At 51.2% G+C, this 16,823-nt stretch overlaps 1 protein-coding gene across 1 annotated transcript; it reads right to left on the bottom strand.

Annotated features, from left to right (window-relative positions):
* Positions 1-916: 916 nt before the first annotated feature.
* TACR2 (tachykinin receptor 2) lies at positions 917-13,318 on the bottom strand. Its single transcript, XM_054572427.1, has 5 exons — positions 12,921-13,318; positions 8,075-8,269; positions 5,848-6,001; positions 4,421-4,617; positions 917-1,312 (listed from the first exon to the last, which is right to left on the bottom strand). The coding sequence occupies exons 1-5, from the start codon at positions 13,301-13,303 to the stop codon at positions 1,096-1,098; spliced, it is 1,146 nt and encodes a 381-aa protein (XP_054428402.1). The 5' UTR covers positions 13,304-13,318; the 3' UTR covers positions 917-1,095.
* Between the last annotated feature and the right edge of the window lie 3,505 nt (positions 13,319-16,823).

Raw genomic sequence — 16,823 nt, 5'->3', positions numbered from 1 at the left:
CACAAAACATTACACTCTGTTGATGTTCATTTAGTGTTACATGGTTCTTCTGGGGTGTTGAGGGGGGGGTGGCAGGCAGGGAGAGGTGTGTCCTTGGGCCGGGCCTGGAGCTTTCTGGAAGTCAGGACAGTTGGTGGTTTCTTCCTGCCACCACCTTGCTGTGAAAATGAGGGTGGGAGTTGTGTTGCTGGCTCGCGGGAGCCATTCCTGTAAAATAGCTGTCATGGGCGTAACAAGAACCATGGCTGCTGTTCATTAAGCATTCAGTCTGTCCCTGGCCTGGTGGTGTCACCCGCACAGCAAGCCGTGCCTTTGGGAGGAGGAGCTGGGGGTCACAGGGATCGTCTGAGCCAACACAGCGGAGGCTGCCTTTAACTGTTTTCTCCCCCGTCCCTTGGACGCTTCACCATCAATACTGGGCTGGATGAGTATTTCGATGCCGAGGGAGAGAAGCCCCTTCGCTGTGTCTGGAACCTGATGATGAATCAGTGTCCTGTTGGGTGCTGCCCACAGCTGGGTTTTGTTTTGTTTACCCAACATTTATAAAAATGCGAACCAACTATAACAAGTCTGGAAGTCTCATAAATTTGGATTCCTGGCTTCGCTTGAAAGACTTAGAAGATCGGGCAAGAGTGGATCCCCATTACGACATGGCAACATTTGTTCAGAGCTGATCAGTCACTGTCCCCTTCGGATGCCTATGTCCTCTGGTTTGCCACCGTTCCCACCACTCCCTATGACCCCAACATTGGAAGCCTGTTGCCTTTTAGCATCATAACTGCAGTTTTTCTTTTATACGGGATCCAATTTGCTCATTATGTTGTATGCCCCAGGAAGGTATCTGAGCTTGCAACTCCTGGATGAGATAAGTTGAGCTTACACTGTCGTCTTCTTCTCTTCCTGGCTCTCCTGAAGCCCTTTCTGAGAGGGAAGGCTGGCCCCTCTTAAAGTTAGCATCTACTTAGAGTTCCCGGACCCATCTTTTTCCATCGATGTATTGAAGGGTGAGGCATGGGCTGAATTTTCAGATCTGGTCTCCTGACCTGCTACTTCTCAGACGGTGCTAAGCCTCACCCTGCAGCCAGGTGCAAGGCTTTAGGATTCAGTGGGCACCCCATGTTGGGGACCCCGAGCCTGCCCATTAGTAGCCTCAGATGAGGCCACATCCCCATTCATGAATAAAGTCTCTTTAGTGTGACACCTGTTGACCCTCCGGGAGAGGGATGGAGTGTGAGTCAGCTCAATCTTATCCTCCTCGGTGGGCGTGACCCACGGGCAGCACCGGAAAGCAATCCGGAATCCGGAGCGAAACCTGGGCCATGGAGAGTCAGCTTGAGCAGGAGGTCAGGGGGACAAGTTACAGGAGCTCTTGTGTGGCTGCCCCCCGCCCCCAGAAGCCCATCTCCCCTTTAGGAAAGTCACTGCCTCGCTCCCAAGCACCTACGGTTGTTCAGGGTCCCAGTTGAGACACATTCTTTAGTGACTATGTTTTGGAAACAGCCAGAAGTAATCTGGAGCTAAGTCCAGTGATTAAAGTGGATATTGAGCTGAATTACACCACTTGATATTATCAACAGACAAAAAGTAAGCAAGTACAAATTATATAGAAACAACAGATTTTCTTGTTTGACTTGTTAATTGGCTTCTAAAGGAATACTCATATAAGTCAAAAAAAAAACAAACAAAACCCTGGGGCTTTAGCAGTGTGCGGTGGAATATGGATGCTCTCCTAAGGGGACTGCTTTGAAAGGAAATGTGCATTTGGAACTGTGAAGTTTTGGTACATTTGCTTAAAAAATAAACAGCTCTCCCCCTGGCATCACTGAGGTAAAAGGAAGCAGACAGGGAGCAAAAGAAATCAAAGAGGAGCAGAAATAACAGAGGAACACTGGCCGGTCAGAGAGGAAGAGAAATAAATGAGACCCTGCGTAACCGCCGAGAGGGGGAGAACTCTTGTCTGTTCCCAGGGGCCGCAGGGCTCCACGTTCCAGGAGAGCCATGTGATTCATGTGCTCACTCTAGCTCCTTGCCTCATAGCTCTGCGAGATTCCATGGTGTGGCCCAACAGATGCCTTTATCGTGGGAGCTTAGTGGCCTCTGCCCCCCGCACCCACAGTCAGCACGGCCCAGCCCGGGCTAACCATCGCTGTGCCCAGGCCCCTCCTCACAGCCCTCCTCATCTCAGCTCCTGACAGCTGGCGTCCTTGTCCTTCCAGTTATTCAGGCCAAGAACTTGGGGGTCATCCTTGATTTCCTCTCCCAGGCCACCCTCCCTCCATCAAATTCCGTTGGCTTTACCTTAGCAATAACGCCAATTCCGACCTCTCCTCGCCCTGGTCTAAACCCACCATCTCTCGCCTGGGTTAGTGCCGCAGCCGCATCATCGCCCTGCTTCTCCCCTTGCCTTGCTGTAGTCCGGTCCCAGCACGGTGGCCGCACTGATTCTTTCCAAAGGGAAGTCGGAGCATGTGTCTCCCGGGCTCAGAGCCCACTCACTCCTCAAATCTTTGTTCAAAAAGCTCCTCAGTAAGGCCCACCCTGGCCACACTGCAAGGCTGTGGCCCCCGCCTGCTGCTTCCCCCAGCCTTCCTGTCCTGTCTTCTCTCACCCGGCTTTCGTTTTCTTCTTTTATCTGCAGGACTTATCACCTAAAACACTCCGTGGCTCATGCACTCACTATGTCTGCTTATTGACTGTCCCCCCCACTAGGATGTCAGCTTCCTGAGGAAAGGAGCGTTGTTTCTATTCACTTGTGTCTCCCAAGTGCCTGGGACAGTGCTGGGCACACATGGCCACTTGTCTCCCTCTAGAGCTAGTGTCATCAAATATGGAATGATCCAGAACTTATTTCAGGAACTTGGAGAGTTTCCTGGAGAAGTAGAGCCCTGCAGTGTTGCTCGCCTCCCAGGGACTGTGTCCTTGAGTCGCAGAGGATGACCAACACAGACACTGTGGGCGGGGGGCACCTCCCTCATGTGACAGTCCCTGTCTCCAAGTTCTCACTCCTGCAGCTGCTTGCAGGGGAAATGTGCGATGTGGGCTAAGGGTACAGGCCTTGGATACACAGGGAATGCTGGCTCCACTGCTTGCTGTGTGAGTTTAGGAAAGTCTTCCTTTCTGAGGCTCAGTTTCCTCATCTCTAAAATGGGAGCAACACCTCCCTCTCTCTATTAACTACTTACATGGCAGGAGAAAATGGAGGGTTCTGGCACCCTTTAAATACTAAAAAAAAAAAAAAAAAAATTATAGTTTTCTCACTTCCTTCTGGCCTTCCCCGGGTGGGTAGGATGTCCGAACAACCAGTGGCATGAGTGGCCTGGATATGCGGGCTGGGAGGCAATAGAAGACATGAACAAAGAGGCCCGGGGCCAATCCCGCCCATATCACTCTTGGTAAGGCCAGGACTCGGTGTCCACCTTTCATCGCCTTTGACCTGACCCTCCCTTCAGGGTTTTCTGGGGCCGCATGGCCTGCTCTGTAAGCGGAAGCCCTGGGTGCTGGGGTTTCTGCCTGGCCCAGCACCTCTCACCTCTCCAAGTGTCCCAGAACAAATGCCAGCCCCTCTCTGGGACTCTGCTTCCCCAGAAGTACCGAAGTGGGGAGAACCAGATGGTGTCTGGGAGGTGTGAGATCCTGGCTCCATCCTCCCTGGCTGTCTCTGCCAAAGTCACTTCCCTGAGAGCCCCTTGAGGGCAGGAAATGCACTGTGACCTTCCCAGGGAGCAGACTGGGTGGCTCTGGGTCTCGTCTGACTGAGTGCTTCATGCTGCTGGGATTGGTACTGTTCTCGCCCAAGGCAAGTCCTTGGTTCTTCCTCGTTGCAGGAAGCTCTTAAAAATGCCAGGACAGCCCTGATCCGTGTGGTGCAGTTGGTTGGGTGTTGTCCCACAAAGCAAAAGGTTGCCAGTTCGATTCCTGATCAGGGCATCTGCCAGGGTTGTGGGTTCGGCCCCAGTGGGGTGCGTGCAAAAGGGGGAATGTTTCTCTCATGCATTGCTGTTCTCTTTCCCCTTTCTCTAAAAATAAAGAAATAAAATCTTAAAAAATAGCGTCAGGACAGATGAAGTCCTTTACCCGGCTTCTTCCTTCCTCCCTCTCTGTCTGTCCTTCTGCCTCTCTCTGACTCTCCCCCTCCCTCCGTCTCTCTGTCCCTACCTTCTCTCTTCTCCTTGTTCCGGATGTAGTCCTCAGAAGACAGAGCAGGAGTAGACAAATGGTAAGAGCAATGGGGCGGGGCTTTGGGGAGGAGGCGGGGCTCACACCAGAGGGAGGACTGTTCTGCGGCCTCACTGTAAGAATGGCAATCCCCTGTGAGGGTGGGAGGCACAAGGGCACAGGCTCAAGCTGCACAGAGAGGTCCAGATGGGGCCAGGCCTTGGGGCCCTGAGGGCTGAGGAAGGGGGCCGGGATGAGGGCTCACCTGCGATTGAGGCAGCAGTAGATGATGGGATTGTACATGGTGGAGCTCATGGCCAGCCAGAAGAGCGCCAGGTAGACCTGCTGAATGAATTTGTGGCAGTAGATGTCCTCCTGGAAGTTGCCCAGGATGAAGTAGAGGTGGTAGGGCAGCCAGCAGACGGCAAACGTCACCACCACGAGCACCATGGTCTTCACAAACTGGTCCGGGAGAGGCTCAGGTCACTCCTCAGCCTGGAAGCCCCAGGCCCCAGTCCCCATTCCTCCCAGGGGTGCGGCGGGGCGGCAGGGGCAGGAGACCCTCTTGCCAGTCTGGGGAGCCCTCAACAAGCACGTCCTGTCCACCTCTGTGGCCTCAGTCTCCTGGACACCCCTGAGCCCTCCATGCTGGGGTTTTGCTCAGCCTGGTCCCCCTGCCCACAGTGCTGCCCCTCCACTGAAGTCTTCAGTCTTCAAAGCCTAACTCAGTGGCCACTTCCTCTAAAAGGAATCCTGGACCCCTCGTGAATGAGCACTCTCTCCTAACCCCATCCTTCGGGGAGCCCATACGCCAGCTATGGGTTTCCAGCCCCACCTCCTGCCCTGGGATGTGCCTGCCACAGCCCTTCTACCCATAGGTAGTGGGGCTCCAACCTAGGACCCCTGCCTGTTTCTAGGGCCCAGCTGACATTTCCCTCCTCGTGGCTGATTTCAGCAGGTGCCCTTGAGCATAGCCCAGTACCTCACGAGGGATGGAAGACAAGCCAGGGCTGGCAAACAGAGACCAGCTCTCCATGAGGAGGGACACCAAAATGGTGTCCCAAATCCAACCACCTCCCTGAGTTGCCCTGAAAAATTCCTGATGTAGATGAGAAGTTGAGACTTTGACCTGATACATATGATTAACCTATTACCTCTCCTCTCCTAACAGGAAGTGGGCAAGTCAAAGATAAGCTTTGAACGCTGTATCGGGATCTTTGGAGGCCCCAAATGGCAGGGAGGAGGGAGGCACCGGCACTACTTCTGGAAATTCAAGACAGACGATATAGTCTGTATGATCTCTGAGGTCTGCAATTCCAGCATTTGAAGAGTTCTCCTGTGATTCTAGCAAGGTGCCTCCTGTAGTTCTGTGGGGCTTCTTAAATTCAACATTCTGATTACTCAAAAAGTCTAAGATTTTAAGATTCGGTCATTCTGAGGTTCTTCGAGGTATTTGAAATTCTGCGGGGCTTTAGGATTCCACGATTTTCATAACATTTTGGAAAGTTCCATTAACTTTGTATTTGGCCAAAAACCAAGGGCAAGTATGCTTGCCCGAGAACAAATTCAGGCGCCGGCCAGGGACTTGGGACCCTGGAAGCTACGAGCGGATCCTGTGCCCTGCGGCGCCCCCTTGAGGGCTGGCCTGGAGCCCGAAGAATGACCCCGCCCGGCCCCACCTCCGGCGCCCACCTTCTTCTTGGCCTGCAGGTATTGTGTGTTGGCGCCGTGCGCGTGGTACCCGGGGACGGTGCGTCTCCAGAGCGTGAAGCCGATGACGCTGTAGGCGACGAACAACACCACGAGAGGCAGGAAGTAGATGAGCGCGATCACTATGAGATGGTACCTGGAGGGAGAGCCAAGGGCACCGACGGTCTGCGGCGACTTCCTCAGTCTCCTGGGCCCCGCGGGCGCCCCTGAGCCGCCCTGGAGTCTCCCCTGGCGAGCCACCCTGAGGCCTTAGTTTGATTTAAAGAAAATAAATAAATAAAGGCAACATTCGCTAGCACAGGTGCCCAAAGGGGGCTTTCCCTGCTGCGAAAGGGACCACCAGTGTTAGCCTGCATCAGACCAAGTGACAGACAAGTACCAAAAAAAGAAAAAAAAAAAGAAAAAAGAAAAGCAAGAAACGGGAACGAAAATGTTAACCAAGTAATACATTTGTTTAAAATTTAAAAGGCCATGAAGCACAAAGGAGGAAGTAAAATTACTTTTCCACCCCCACCACTATTAACAATTCGGAATATTTGGAATATTTTTTTCCAGAATCGTGTGTGTGTGTGTGTGTGTGTGTGTGTGTGTGTGTGTGTGTTGCCCACCCATCCCCAGAGAGCTGGTGTTCAGTACCCTAGGTTCTTACTGGTCCCCAGCACAAGGAGAAGAAGCCTGTATTAAGGTGGAGAAACACTGCCTGCCAGTGGCTAGTTACAAAACATTCGGCTCTCTATCCCTCCCTGAGCCAGAAGCCGCATCGCTTCCCGACAAGACACCGCTCTGGAGCAGTGAGTCCTGAGAAGGCAGGATACAGGCTAAGGGCGAGACCGGGGCAAGGCCTGCCTTCAAAACTCAACACTCCCCAGGAACAGGCTTCTCAGAGGAATGGCCCCTTCCCCCATACTGAAGGCACAGCGTGGCCCTCTTCCGGCTGGTGCTCAGGACAGAGACCAGGTACGGGTGGCTTTGGGGGAGGGACATTAAAGGAGATGTGAATGGGGGCTGTGTTGCTATGGTGACCTGGCAGCCCTCAGAGCATGCATATCCTCTGGCTTGAGGCAGCTGGGTCCTTGTTGGACTATATCTACCACCTTCAGGTTTGTTTTCATGTTCCCTATTTAAACTACTACATACCGGGTCTCCAGTTCTGTGATAGGCATGGTGCTAAGGGCTTCACGTACATTTTCTTGTTTGTGCTCACAACAGCTCTTGAGCAAGGTTCTTTTACTAAAAACCTCCATTTGAGAGAGAAGGAGCCAAAGGGTCAGAGAAGTTAAGTGACTATGAAGGGTCTTCCAGTCAATAGGAACAGAGCAGGGCTCTCTACCCCAACTATGACTCCAAAACCTCAACCAATTCTTTGTCCTCTACTAATCAACTATGCCATGGTTGGGGATCAGGAAGCCATGCCATGAGAACTAGGCAAATAGAGGCCCTGAAAGGGAAAGGACTTACCCAGGGTCACACAGTGGCTGGGTCGCGGTGAGTCTTTTCACCCCATCCCCACCCCAGAGCCCTTAGCGCCCCCCTCTGCACAAGGCAGGTACCGGGCATGCTCCTGAAAACATCCCCAGGCTCCATCACCTGCTCTTTCTGCATCAATATCCTGACCCTTGTGGTCCAAGCATTTACAGTGCCCTCCACAAAACACACACCTATACACACATTCCTGAACATGAACCTGTGTGCACACGCATGTCTGTAAGCATACCTACAAACTTACACACATACACACACAGACACAAATGGGTGCAGCATGCCTGCACATGTAGCATCACATACACATGTGCAAGCATCGGTATCCTCACTTAAGAATGCACACATCCTGATTTAAGTGGCGGAGTGGGAAGGAGACTGGGCTGTGAAGCAGGACTGCTTGTATTTAACTCCTTGCTTCACCACTTACTATGTGTGTGGTCTTGGGCACACTACTTAGTTTTTTAGTGCCTCAGTTGCTTCATCTGAAAAATGGGAAGAATAATACTACATACCCCATAATGTTAGGGGAATTAAATTAGTTCATATGTAATGTTCTTAGAGCAAACCTGATACTTAGTAAGTGATATTACTTTTAGCATACATGCGTACCTACATAATCCCAAGTACTCTCACAGACACATGTGAGTACCCTGTGCACACAAGCACACACATTGTCAGGTACATGCACATGCACACCATGCTTCCCCCACCCCCTTCCCAGCCTTACAAAAGGAGCATCTTGCCACCATCGTCTTCAGGCCAGGCCACTACACACTTGGTGGCTCCCTGGTCCATGATGATGGTAGAGTAGAAGCACTGGGGGAAGGCGAGGGCCAGGGCCACCAGCCAGATGCCAGCGATTACCGCTCTGGTGCCAGGGGCTGACAGCCGTGGCTGGAAGGGGTGGACAATGGCCATATACCTGTGAACAAAGGGCGGTATGAGCAGTGGGCACCCTCCCGTCTGACCACCCTCTCCCCCACTCTCTCCCCCACTACAGGCCCACACCCTCTGGCCCCATTCCCCACACTGCTGCTGGTGACCTGCGGAGAGCCAGTTAGGCCGGTGACTTCCCACAGCCACATGGCACCCTAGTGGCCTGAAGTGCGCTAGGCCCCCGCTATAGCACTTTCCTCTGAATATGGACTTGCTTTCAAATGGCCACAAGAGAGCAGTGTGGCCCCGTTGGAAGTCCATCTCTGGACATTTGTCTCTTGGCTCAGCCCAGCCAAGCACCTCAGCCCTAGGCCAGTCCCTCTTCTGTTTAGAAACTTCAGCAGAGCCCAGTAGTCTCCTGAACAAAGCCCAAAGCAACACTGCCCACCAGCTTTCTGTAATGGTCAAGACACTCTATATATGCACTGTCCTAGTCAACAGCCACTAACCACATGTGGCCCATATGAGTGAGGAACTGAAATTTTTTAATTAATTAGAACGTAGGCATAGACAAGGCCTGTCCAGAAAGTATCCATCCATGTACTATGAAAAATAGACATTTATTGAAGAAGATACAAGATACAAGAAACATTGTATGTAGGACAATGACACCTCAGTCCCTTTCAAAGTAGGCACATTGGGACCTCACACAATTCTCCCAATCACCATTAGCTGCCCTGTTGTATTCTCCTGAATCTCATTGACAATCTGAAATCTCTTCCCTTTCAAAGGTGATTTTAGTTTTGGGAAAAGCCAGAAGTCACAGGGCACCAAATGTAGGGTGCAGGGGGACTGAGTCACCTGGGCGATTTGATATTATGTCAAATCATTCTGCACGAGACGTGATGCATGAGGCGCTTTGTTGTGATGAAACTGCCAATCCCCAGTTGCCCATAGCTGCAGACTTCTGACTCATCTGAATAGTTTCCACAGAGGAATGTACAAGTTTAATGCAAAATTAGATGCAGATTCATTGCTTTACTTGCTCAGTTCTTTTGAATACGACGGCCACACAGTACACACGCTCACTCAATGGTGTCTACCACCCCCACTGACTAGTACAGTGAAGTCATCATTGTTCACACATGCGCATTCCAGTCCACTCTCCTTGGCTGGCAGGCTACATCACTGTCGCATAAACCATTCTAGTTATATCAACAATGGCTGGACTTTTTCCAGATAGACCTCGTATGGCTATGGCTACCTTAGCAGAAAATGCCAGGTCCACCCTTTAAAACGCAGCATTCAGCGACCTCTGCACAGGGCCAGCACACTTCCCAGCCTCCTGTGTCACTACTTCCCATACCTTCCCTGGCCCACTCTGCGCATGGAGCAGCCCTGCTCTTCCCCAGCTGCAGGTGTAGTACCCAGGACTACAAAGATAACCAATTATACTGAAATACCATCATTAAAATATAAATTGAATTTGCGACATAGTAATATATCTACTTCTTTATCAACCCAATAAACAACAAGATCTAGCAGCAGGTCTGGAAACTATGGAAATTTTGAAGTAGTGGTGAGTGTAGGGACTACTTTGCAATTTCTGCACAACAGAAGCATCTGTGACATCTATTGGTAACAGTCCCAGGCACGGCTGGAGTCCCAGCAAACTGCGGTGTGCTGCCTGCATTTGTAATTGTGAACCCCTCCAAATTTAAGACCCCTCACATTTCTGCCCACAGTCCTTGGTTGCAGGTTGTGCGTGCCAGCACTAGATGGCTGTTGACCCCGTCCATCCCCACCCTGTGACACTGACCTTCTCCCTTGACTGTGGCCTGACCCTGGGCCAAATACCTTAGCAGGACAAGAGAAGTAGGCCATGTCCCTCGAGATTCTTCAGCACCCCACGCCCTCGTAGATGATGGTCAACCTGTGGGCTTAGGTGTCCTTCCTGTTCTAGGAGGTGGGATGGGAAAGGAGAGCTTTTCTTCTTTTTCTATTGGTAGAGGAGCAAGTCTGAGGCTTTGGATTCAGGCTGATCTGGATTTGAATCCTGACTCTACTGCTTCCCAGAAATAGGCTCGTAAGCAAACAACCTAAGCTCTTTGGGTTCTGTTTTTGTTTCGTCCTCTGTGAAGTGGGTTGATAGAAATTTGTGCCATTAGGGTAGTCGGGCAGAGCAAATGAGATGCCTGAAAAGTGCCTGCAGGCAGCAGGGGCTCAGGGCTTGAGAGTGTGATTATTCCTATTATTTATTTCCTTTAAATTTACTGGAAATGGCTTTGGCCCTCAATGACCTCTGGGTCATCCTCCCGGAGATTAATCTGAACCTTGGGACAAGGCCAGGACAGAGGGACACGGTCTCACATTTTATTTAGCCTGTGCCCTGAGCAGGGGGGCGCCCGTCTTGAGGTCTGCAGCGTTCAGTGAGCTACCGACCTTGTGCTGGCAGCATCCCCCCCCGCCTGGGTGGGGACCCCTCCGTGCTGCTCCTCACACACACCAGGCTGCCGTGCCTCTTTGCTGCTGCTGCTGCGCCTTCTGCGTGGAACATTCCCCAGAGCCCAGGGGGCTCACGCTCTCGCTTCTTTCCTGTCTGCTCAAATCCCACCCTCAAAATAAGGAGAATTCTGACACCGTGTCAAACACTACAACCTGCCCCCACCCCAACACACACACCCTCGTGCCTCGGACCCCCTTTCTTCTTCCTAGTACTTTGCCATAGCCCCGGTGATCTCAAAATACAATATATATTTATGCATGCGTTTGTTACTTAAATTCTCACCAGCGCAGGCATCTTTACCTGTGATTTTTTCCCTCAATGCCCAGAACAGTATCTGTACACAGTATCTGAACATATGAATAAATGAAAAAATAAACGGGTAAGTCTCCACTATTACCACCCTGACCTGAGCCACCATCCTCTCTCACCTGGATTACTATTCAGCAGCCTGCTGCCGGGGCTTCTGGCTCCCACCCTGCCCTCTACGGTCCATTCCCACATCTCCCACCTCCTTTAAAACGGAAAGTTTTAGGAGGTTATGATTTTGGGACAATTTTTCCCATTGGTGTACATTCCCCAGTGCTTGAAATGGAGGACACACTCAGGTATTTGTTAAGTAAAGGAGAAGGAAATCTTAGTGGGACTTTCGGGTATATCCAGGGGGTATTAAGGTGTCTTTGCGGTGATGGAGGGGGGTTGTGTGTCCAGGTTCCAGGCGTCTGGCCCTACCCTTGCCTTGCTGGCTGACTTCAGGGGACGCTGACCATCTCTCCAGCCTCAGTTTCCCTGGGTGCAGAATTAGAAGGTTCTAATTCTGGCCCAGATGAATGTTTTTAAACTTTCTTTTTGTTTTTATTTATTATTTAAAATGTTTTATTATTATTATTTTTAATTTTCACCTGTGGATACATTTATTCATTTGAGAGAGAGAGAGAGAGATAGACATCAACATGAGAGAGAAAACTGATCTGTTGCCTCTCATATGTTTCCCGACTGGGGATCAAATCTGCAGCCCGGGTATGTGTCCTGACTGGGGATTGAAACCACAACCTTTTGGTATACGGGACAACACTCAACTAAGTGAGCCACCCAGTCAGGGATCTTTTTTGTTTTTAATGAGTGGACATAAATTTCTCAAATGAAATCTTCAGGGAGACTCTATTAATAAAGCAGCTGAGAGCAGAGAAGTGAGCTGCTGTCGGTGAGAGGTTGCTGAGGTAGTTGGGTTGGGATGGGGGACCGTGAGCCTCACCCAACCATCCTGCCTTGTCAGGGTCCCAGGCTCCTGCTCTGCCTCTCACACATGTCTGATGTCTTCCCTCTGTTTCTTTCTGTTCACTGTCTGTCTTAACCATGCTCCCTCAGGGACATACAGTCCCCTTCCACCTTCACACAGGGACCTGCCTGCCCCAACCAGCATTTTAAGGATCCAAGCCCCGGTCAGTGTGGCTCAGTTGGTTGGGGCATTGTCCCACCCCGTAGACCATAAGGTCTCGGGTTTGATACCTGGCCAGGGAGCATACACTGGTTGGGGTGCTTAGGAGGGGGCCACCAATTGATATTTCTCCCTCATATCAGTTTCTCTCCTCCCCCTCTCCTTTCCCCTTTCTCTGAAAGCAATGAAAAAATGTCCTCAGGTGAGGATTAAAAAAACGTATAAGAGAGGGTTCCATATTTGCTCACCCATCACTCCTCCACCCCTCCCTGACTCACCCAGCAGAAGTCACGGTCTGCAGCCGTGAGAGCAGCCTTGGGAAAGTAACTGGCCCCGTGTAATTATATGGTAACTGCATGCAGTATTAAATTTTCCTCTCATATAATCTATCTAGGCATAGAAAAACCATGCAAGCAATTTCCTTGTAGTAAAAGAAAGACCTCATAGTAAAGATCAACTCCAGGAAAGAACACCCCAAAAAGTCCCTAAAACACTGCCACTCGTCCTACAGCCTGGAAAAACCATCGGGTGTAAAGTTCTTCCTGTGTCTAACCTTAACCTTACGTGCTTCTGTTCCATAATCCTCTGCCTTCCAGAGTTTTGCATAGTTTTGGATCATGATCAGACTGGGAGGCAATTCCCTGGGTTCCACGCTGAACTTGCTATGAAACCTCGGGCAAGTCACCAGCCCTGTCTGAGCCCCAGCAAAGTGAGACAGCTCCCTCCCAGCTTCTCTCAACCCCCACTGCCTCTTACCTGTCTGCTGCAATGGCGGCCATGGAGTAGATGCTGACAAACATGGCGGTGACAGGGAAGAGGTTCTGGAAATAGCAGAAGGTGCGGCCAAAGTACCAGATGTTGTGGCTGGCGTAGATGAAGTTGAAGACAGCGTTGAAGGCAGCCATGCAGAGGTCAGCCACGGCCAGGTTGACAATGAAGTAGTTGGTGACTGTGCGCATCCTCTGATGGGCCAGGATGATCCAGATGACAGTTGCGTTGCCCGTCACGGCCACCAGCACGAGGATCAGGTAGGCTGCAGCCCACAGCGCCAGCTGCCAGCCGGGCATGGAGAAGGTCGTGACACCCGTGGTGTTGCTCTCAAAACCAGATGAGATGTTGGTATCAGCACAGGTCCCCATGGCTGCCTCTGGGTTTGGGACAAGGGGTCTGGCTCCTCAGCTCCTTCTGCACCCTGCTGCTCTGCCTGGATATGCTATAGAAGAGAAGTCCTCTGTGGCGTGAGTATATGCGGCAGAGAGGAGTAGGTGCAAAGCCACGTACGTCAGGGAAAGCAGGGGTCACTCCCAAGTTACAAACAGAGCTGAGTCAGGCTGAGCAGAGAGTGGGTTCCAGAGCCATTGGCATTTCAGATTCCCATGTCCTGGCTAGACTTCTCCAGTGTCACAGGGAAATCTAGAATCCAAGACCCAGTTCGGTTTCAAAGCAGGAGATATTCTTGTAAATTATGAGTCAACCCCTTTGCTGCAGAAATGGAAAAACAGATTCCAAGGAGGGAGGTGAACAACAGCCCAGGTCACTCAGGAAATTCGTGACAAGTCAGGACTCAAACCCAGGTCCATCCTAATACTGTTCAGGAACCACTCTGGATCAGAGGAGCACACAGCAGCAGCCTTCGGATCCCACAGGTCAGCTGCGCAGCCGGCTTTCTCTCCAGGCTTTGGGGTGCAGGCCGGGCTGCCAGCTCTCGGAGCTGCTTCCTTTCCCGCTGCTCTCCCGTGCCGGCCAATGAGGGCCTTGGCAGAGGTGGTGCCTGCTCATGAGTTGGGGCTTTGGCTCCCGCCCCTTGTCCCACCCCTGCTTGGATGACCCAGCCTTGTTTCTTGAGGAAAGATTTAGGACTGGCTGCCAGGCAGGGAGAGACCTAGGGGAAAAAGGGGCGGCAGGCGTGGGGACTGGCATGGAGGGCACAGTTTGGTGCGCTGTTTATATTCAGCCTGGGCCAGGGGCTCTATCTAGAAAGTGATTAGGAGTATGTGCTTGGGAGCCAATGTGGGTGTGAGTCAGTTTCAGTGACACCGGGCATTGAGCTTCAGCTTTCCTTGCTGGCGGAGGGTGGGGGTGGGGGGTGAGGAGGAAAAACCTGTGTATGTCCCTTGGTATACAACAGGTCCTTGAATAATGTTTCATTCAATGTCATTTCATCATAACATTGATGAGGTGTTGCAGGAACTTAACTCTTGTTTATATCAATTAGCTTAGGGTAAAGTTGGTTTTATTTTACATTGTTTTGCTTGAAGTTGCAGAAGTTATCGACAATGATAAATGAAGACTTACTGTATTTGTGAGTTTTAAATGAGATGATGTGTGTAAAGTCTACTTAGCACAGGGGTAGCCCACAGGAGGCCACCCAGAGAGCTCAGGGCTCTGCAGAGAAGGCAGAACTGAAAGTACTTCTAACTAGTTCTTAAATGATGCTGATGATGCTGGTTCAGGGACCTCACTTTGAGGACCACTCTCACAAGACAAGGATAAGGCTCACTGCCTCTTCTGTGAACCCCAGAAAGGCTGGGTGGAGCTGCTCTGGGTTCGTCCACGGGAATCTGCTCTTGGTCATTGACTGTGTGCACATGTGTCAGGCACCGAGGGCAGCTGCAATACTGTTTCTGAGTGATTATACATGCGTGGCTGTGCACACCTGTGGGTGTGTGGGACCTGAAGGTGGGCAGAGTGTGCCCCTCATTAAAGCAGAGGGGGTTCTCATTCACTAGCATCGCCGGCCCTGCTGTGCTAAGCATGTGGTTGGTCTTTTGGGAGTCCAGCCCCTACGCCTTGGGGTGGGTCTGCTTCCTGGGCCCTTATTCCTCCCATTGGTGTGTTTACTGTGGGGCTCTTGGGATTCCTGCCCTCCCAGAGTCAGCACTGGACATGGCTGGCGCCAGTCCTGGCCAGGCCACGGGGCAGAGGCCTGATGTCTCTATGAAGCAGGCCACCAGCTTCTGTTTGGACTTCTGTACTTTGCTGAAGGGCCTCTGCCTTTGATCTCTTTTGGTGACAGCAGCAGCATCCACTCAACTTCGGGGCTTGTTTCTGTCTCCTGCTCTCCTGGCCAGGGTTCAGAGGCAGAACGTGTAGAAATAGGATGTAAACACAAGACAACCTTCTCTCTTTGCTGTTCTGCTTCCTGTTCCCAGGAAGCTGGAATTTGTTGGGCTTCAGGTGCAAGCACACTGCAGGGCTGTGACACTAGAAAGAGTATCGCCAGTCATAGAAGTCCACAGCAGTACAAATTCCCCATCGCCCCATCATTCCACCTCTGCCATTATATATGTAATGGGGATTCTGTTTTGGAACTATTAAACCTAAGAGTTTTTATCCCCTCCTTAAACCATGTGTTCTTGCAGCTTTCCAACTAGGTGCTTGTAACTTCATGGGAGGAGAGGGTGAGGGGCCATCCAGGACAAAGAGGTTCCTGATCAGCCTTGCTGCTCAGGGTTGACTTGCTGAGTCCATCGCTTTACATTGGTCTTGAAGGCTAGTCTTTGTGAAATGAAAAAAAAAATATTTGAATTCTTTTAGCTCCTATGGGTACATGAACCCTCTGATTTGCTCATTGAGGTTCGTGTATGGGATGTCCCCTCCACTAGCTAGTTGGGAACCTCTAGGAAATGACTTTGATTCAGAGTTTAGAGGACAGGATGTTTATTAGGGACCCGCACTCGGGGAAGGGAGGAGGAAGTAATAGTGGGTGGAGGAGGAAGTTGAGCTGCCCTGTGGTAGACAGCAGCCTTGGACAACCCTGTGGATCCCTTTGGACTAGAATGGCCCGTTAGAGTAGCCCTGTGTTGGGCCAAGGTGGCCAGGTCTTTACACTTCCACATCCATCACTGGGTGTAGGCTGTCCCGAGGAGGGGTGTGGTCTTGCACGAGGCAGCTCTTTGCAGCTGAGACAATGACTGAAGGAAGCGAGGGCTGCATGCGGTCTGCTTAGAGCACTCCCGGCGTGCCCTGCCGTAGAGAGTGTGGGAGCCCAAGTCAGCGTCCACCACAGCTGAACAGCAGCCTCCCTGGTATGCAGGTTGTGAGCTCACCCGTGCTCCTCATTAATTTGTACTCTCATGGGTCCCAGGCTGGAGGCCTGAAGACTGGAGTTGAGAGAGGAATTTTTTTTCCGGGAGTTTTGAGGAGAAGGTGGGAGTAGCTGCAGGGATGGGGGAGGTAGATGGAGAGAACGGGATCTCCAGGACGCCGAGGACTGGGTGCTTCTCGGACAGTGCCTGAAAGGGGGCGCGGCTGGGCTTGGGCACTTGGTCAAGACCTCAGTGAGTCCCACGTAGATGGGCCTTAGTGCTGGAAAGTTCTGCGGGTCATCTAATCGCTACATAGTTCACTTCAATTGAGCAAAGTGAGGACAATGACAATGCAGTGAGCTTTTTACTGAGCCAAACAAATCCAGCTGGAAGGATCAGTCTTCATTCTGAGACTATACCCTTTTTTGCTTTTTGAGTTAAAATGCCCTTTCTTTCATGAAATAATGGTGATGGCAGGTGGTAGTTAGCCTGGTTTTCTTCTTTCTCTAAAATTGCTGTTTCTCTAAAATTACTCAGTGGAATAAAAAGCTGGTGACCCATATGGTTCCCTCTGTTAAGCTTTTAATATTTTATTGGTCCATGAAATTCAAGGATCCAGGAGCCTCAATTT

Source organism: Pteronotus mesoamericanus, unplaced genomic scaffold (genome assembly GCF_021234165.1).
Source record: "Pteronotus mesoamericanus isolate MK-2021 breed Mesoamerican mustached bat unplaced genomic scaffold, CSHL_Meso_final contig_24, whole genome shotgun sequence".
NCBI classification, from domain to species: Eukaryota; Metazoa; Chordata; class Mammalia; order Chiroptera; family Mormoopidae; genus Pteronotus; species Pteronotus mesoamericanus.
Note: the sequence above shows the minus strand (reverse complement) of the source record. Positions and strands in the feature narration are given on the sequence as shown.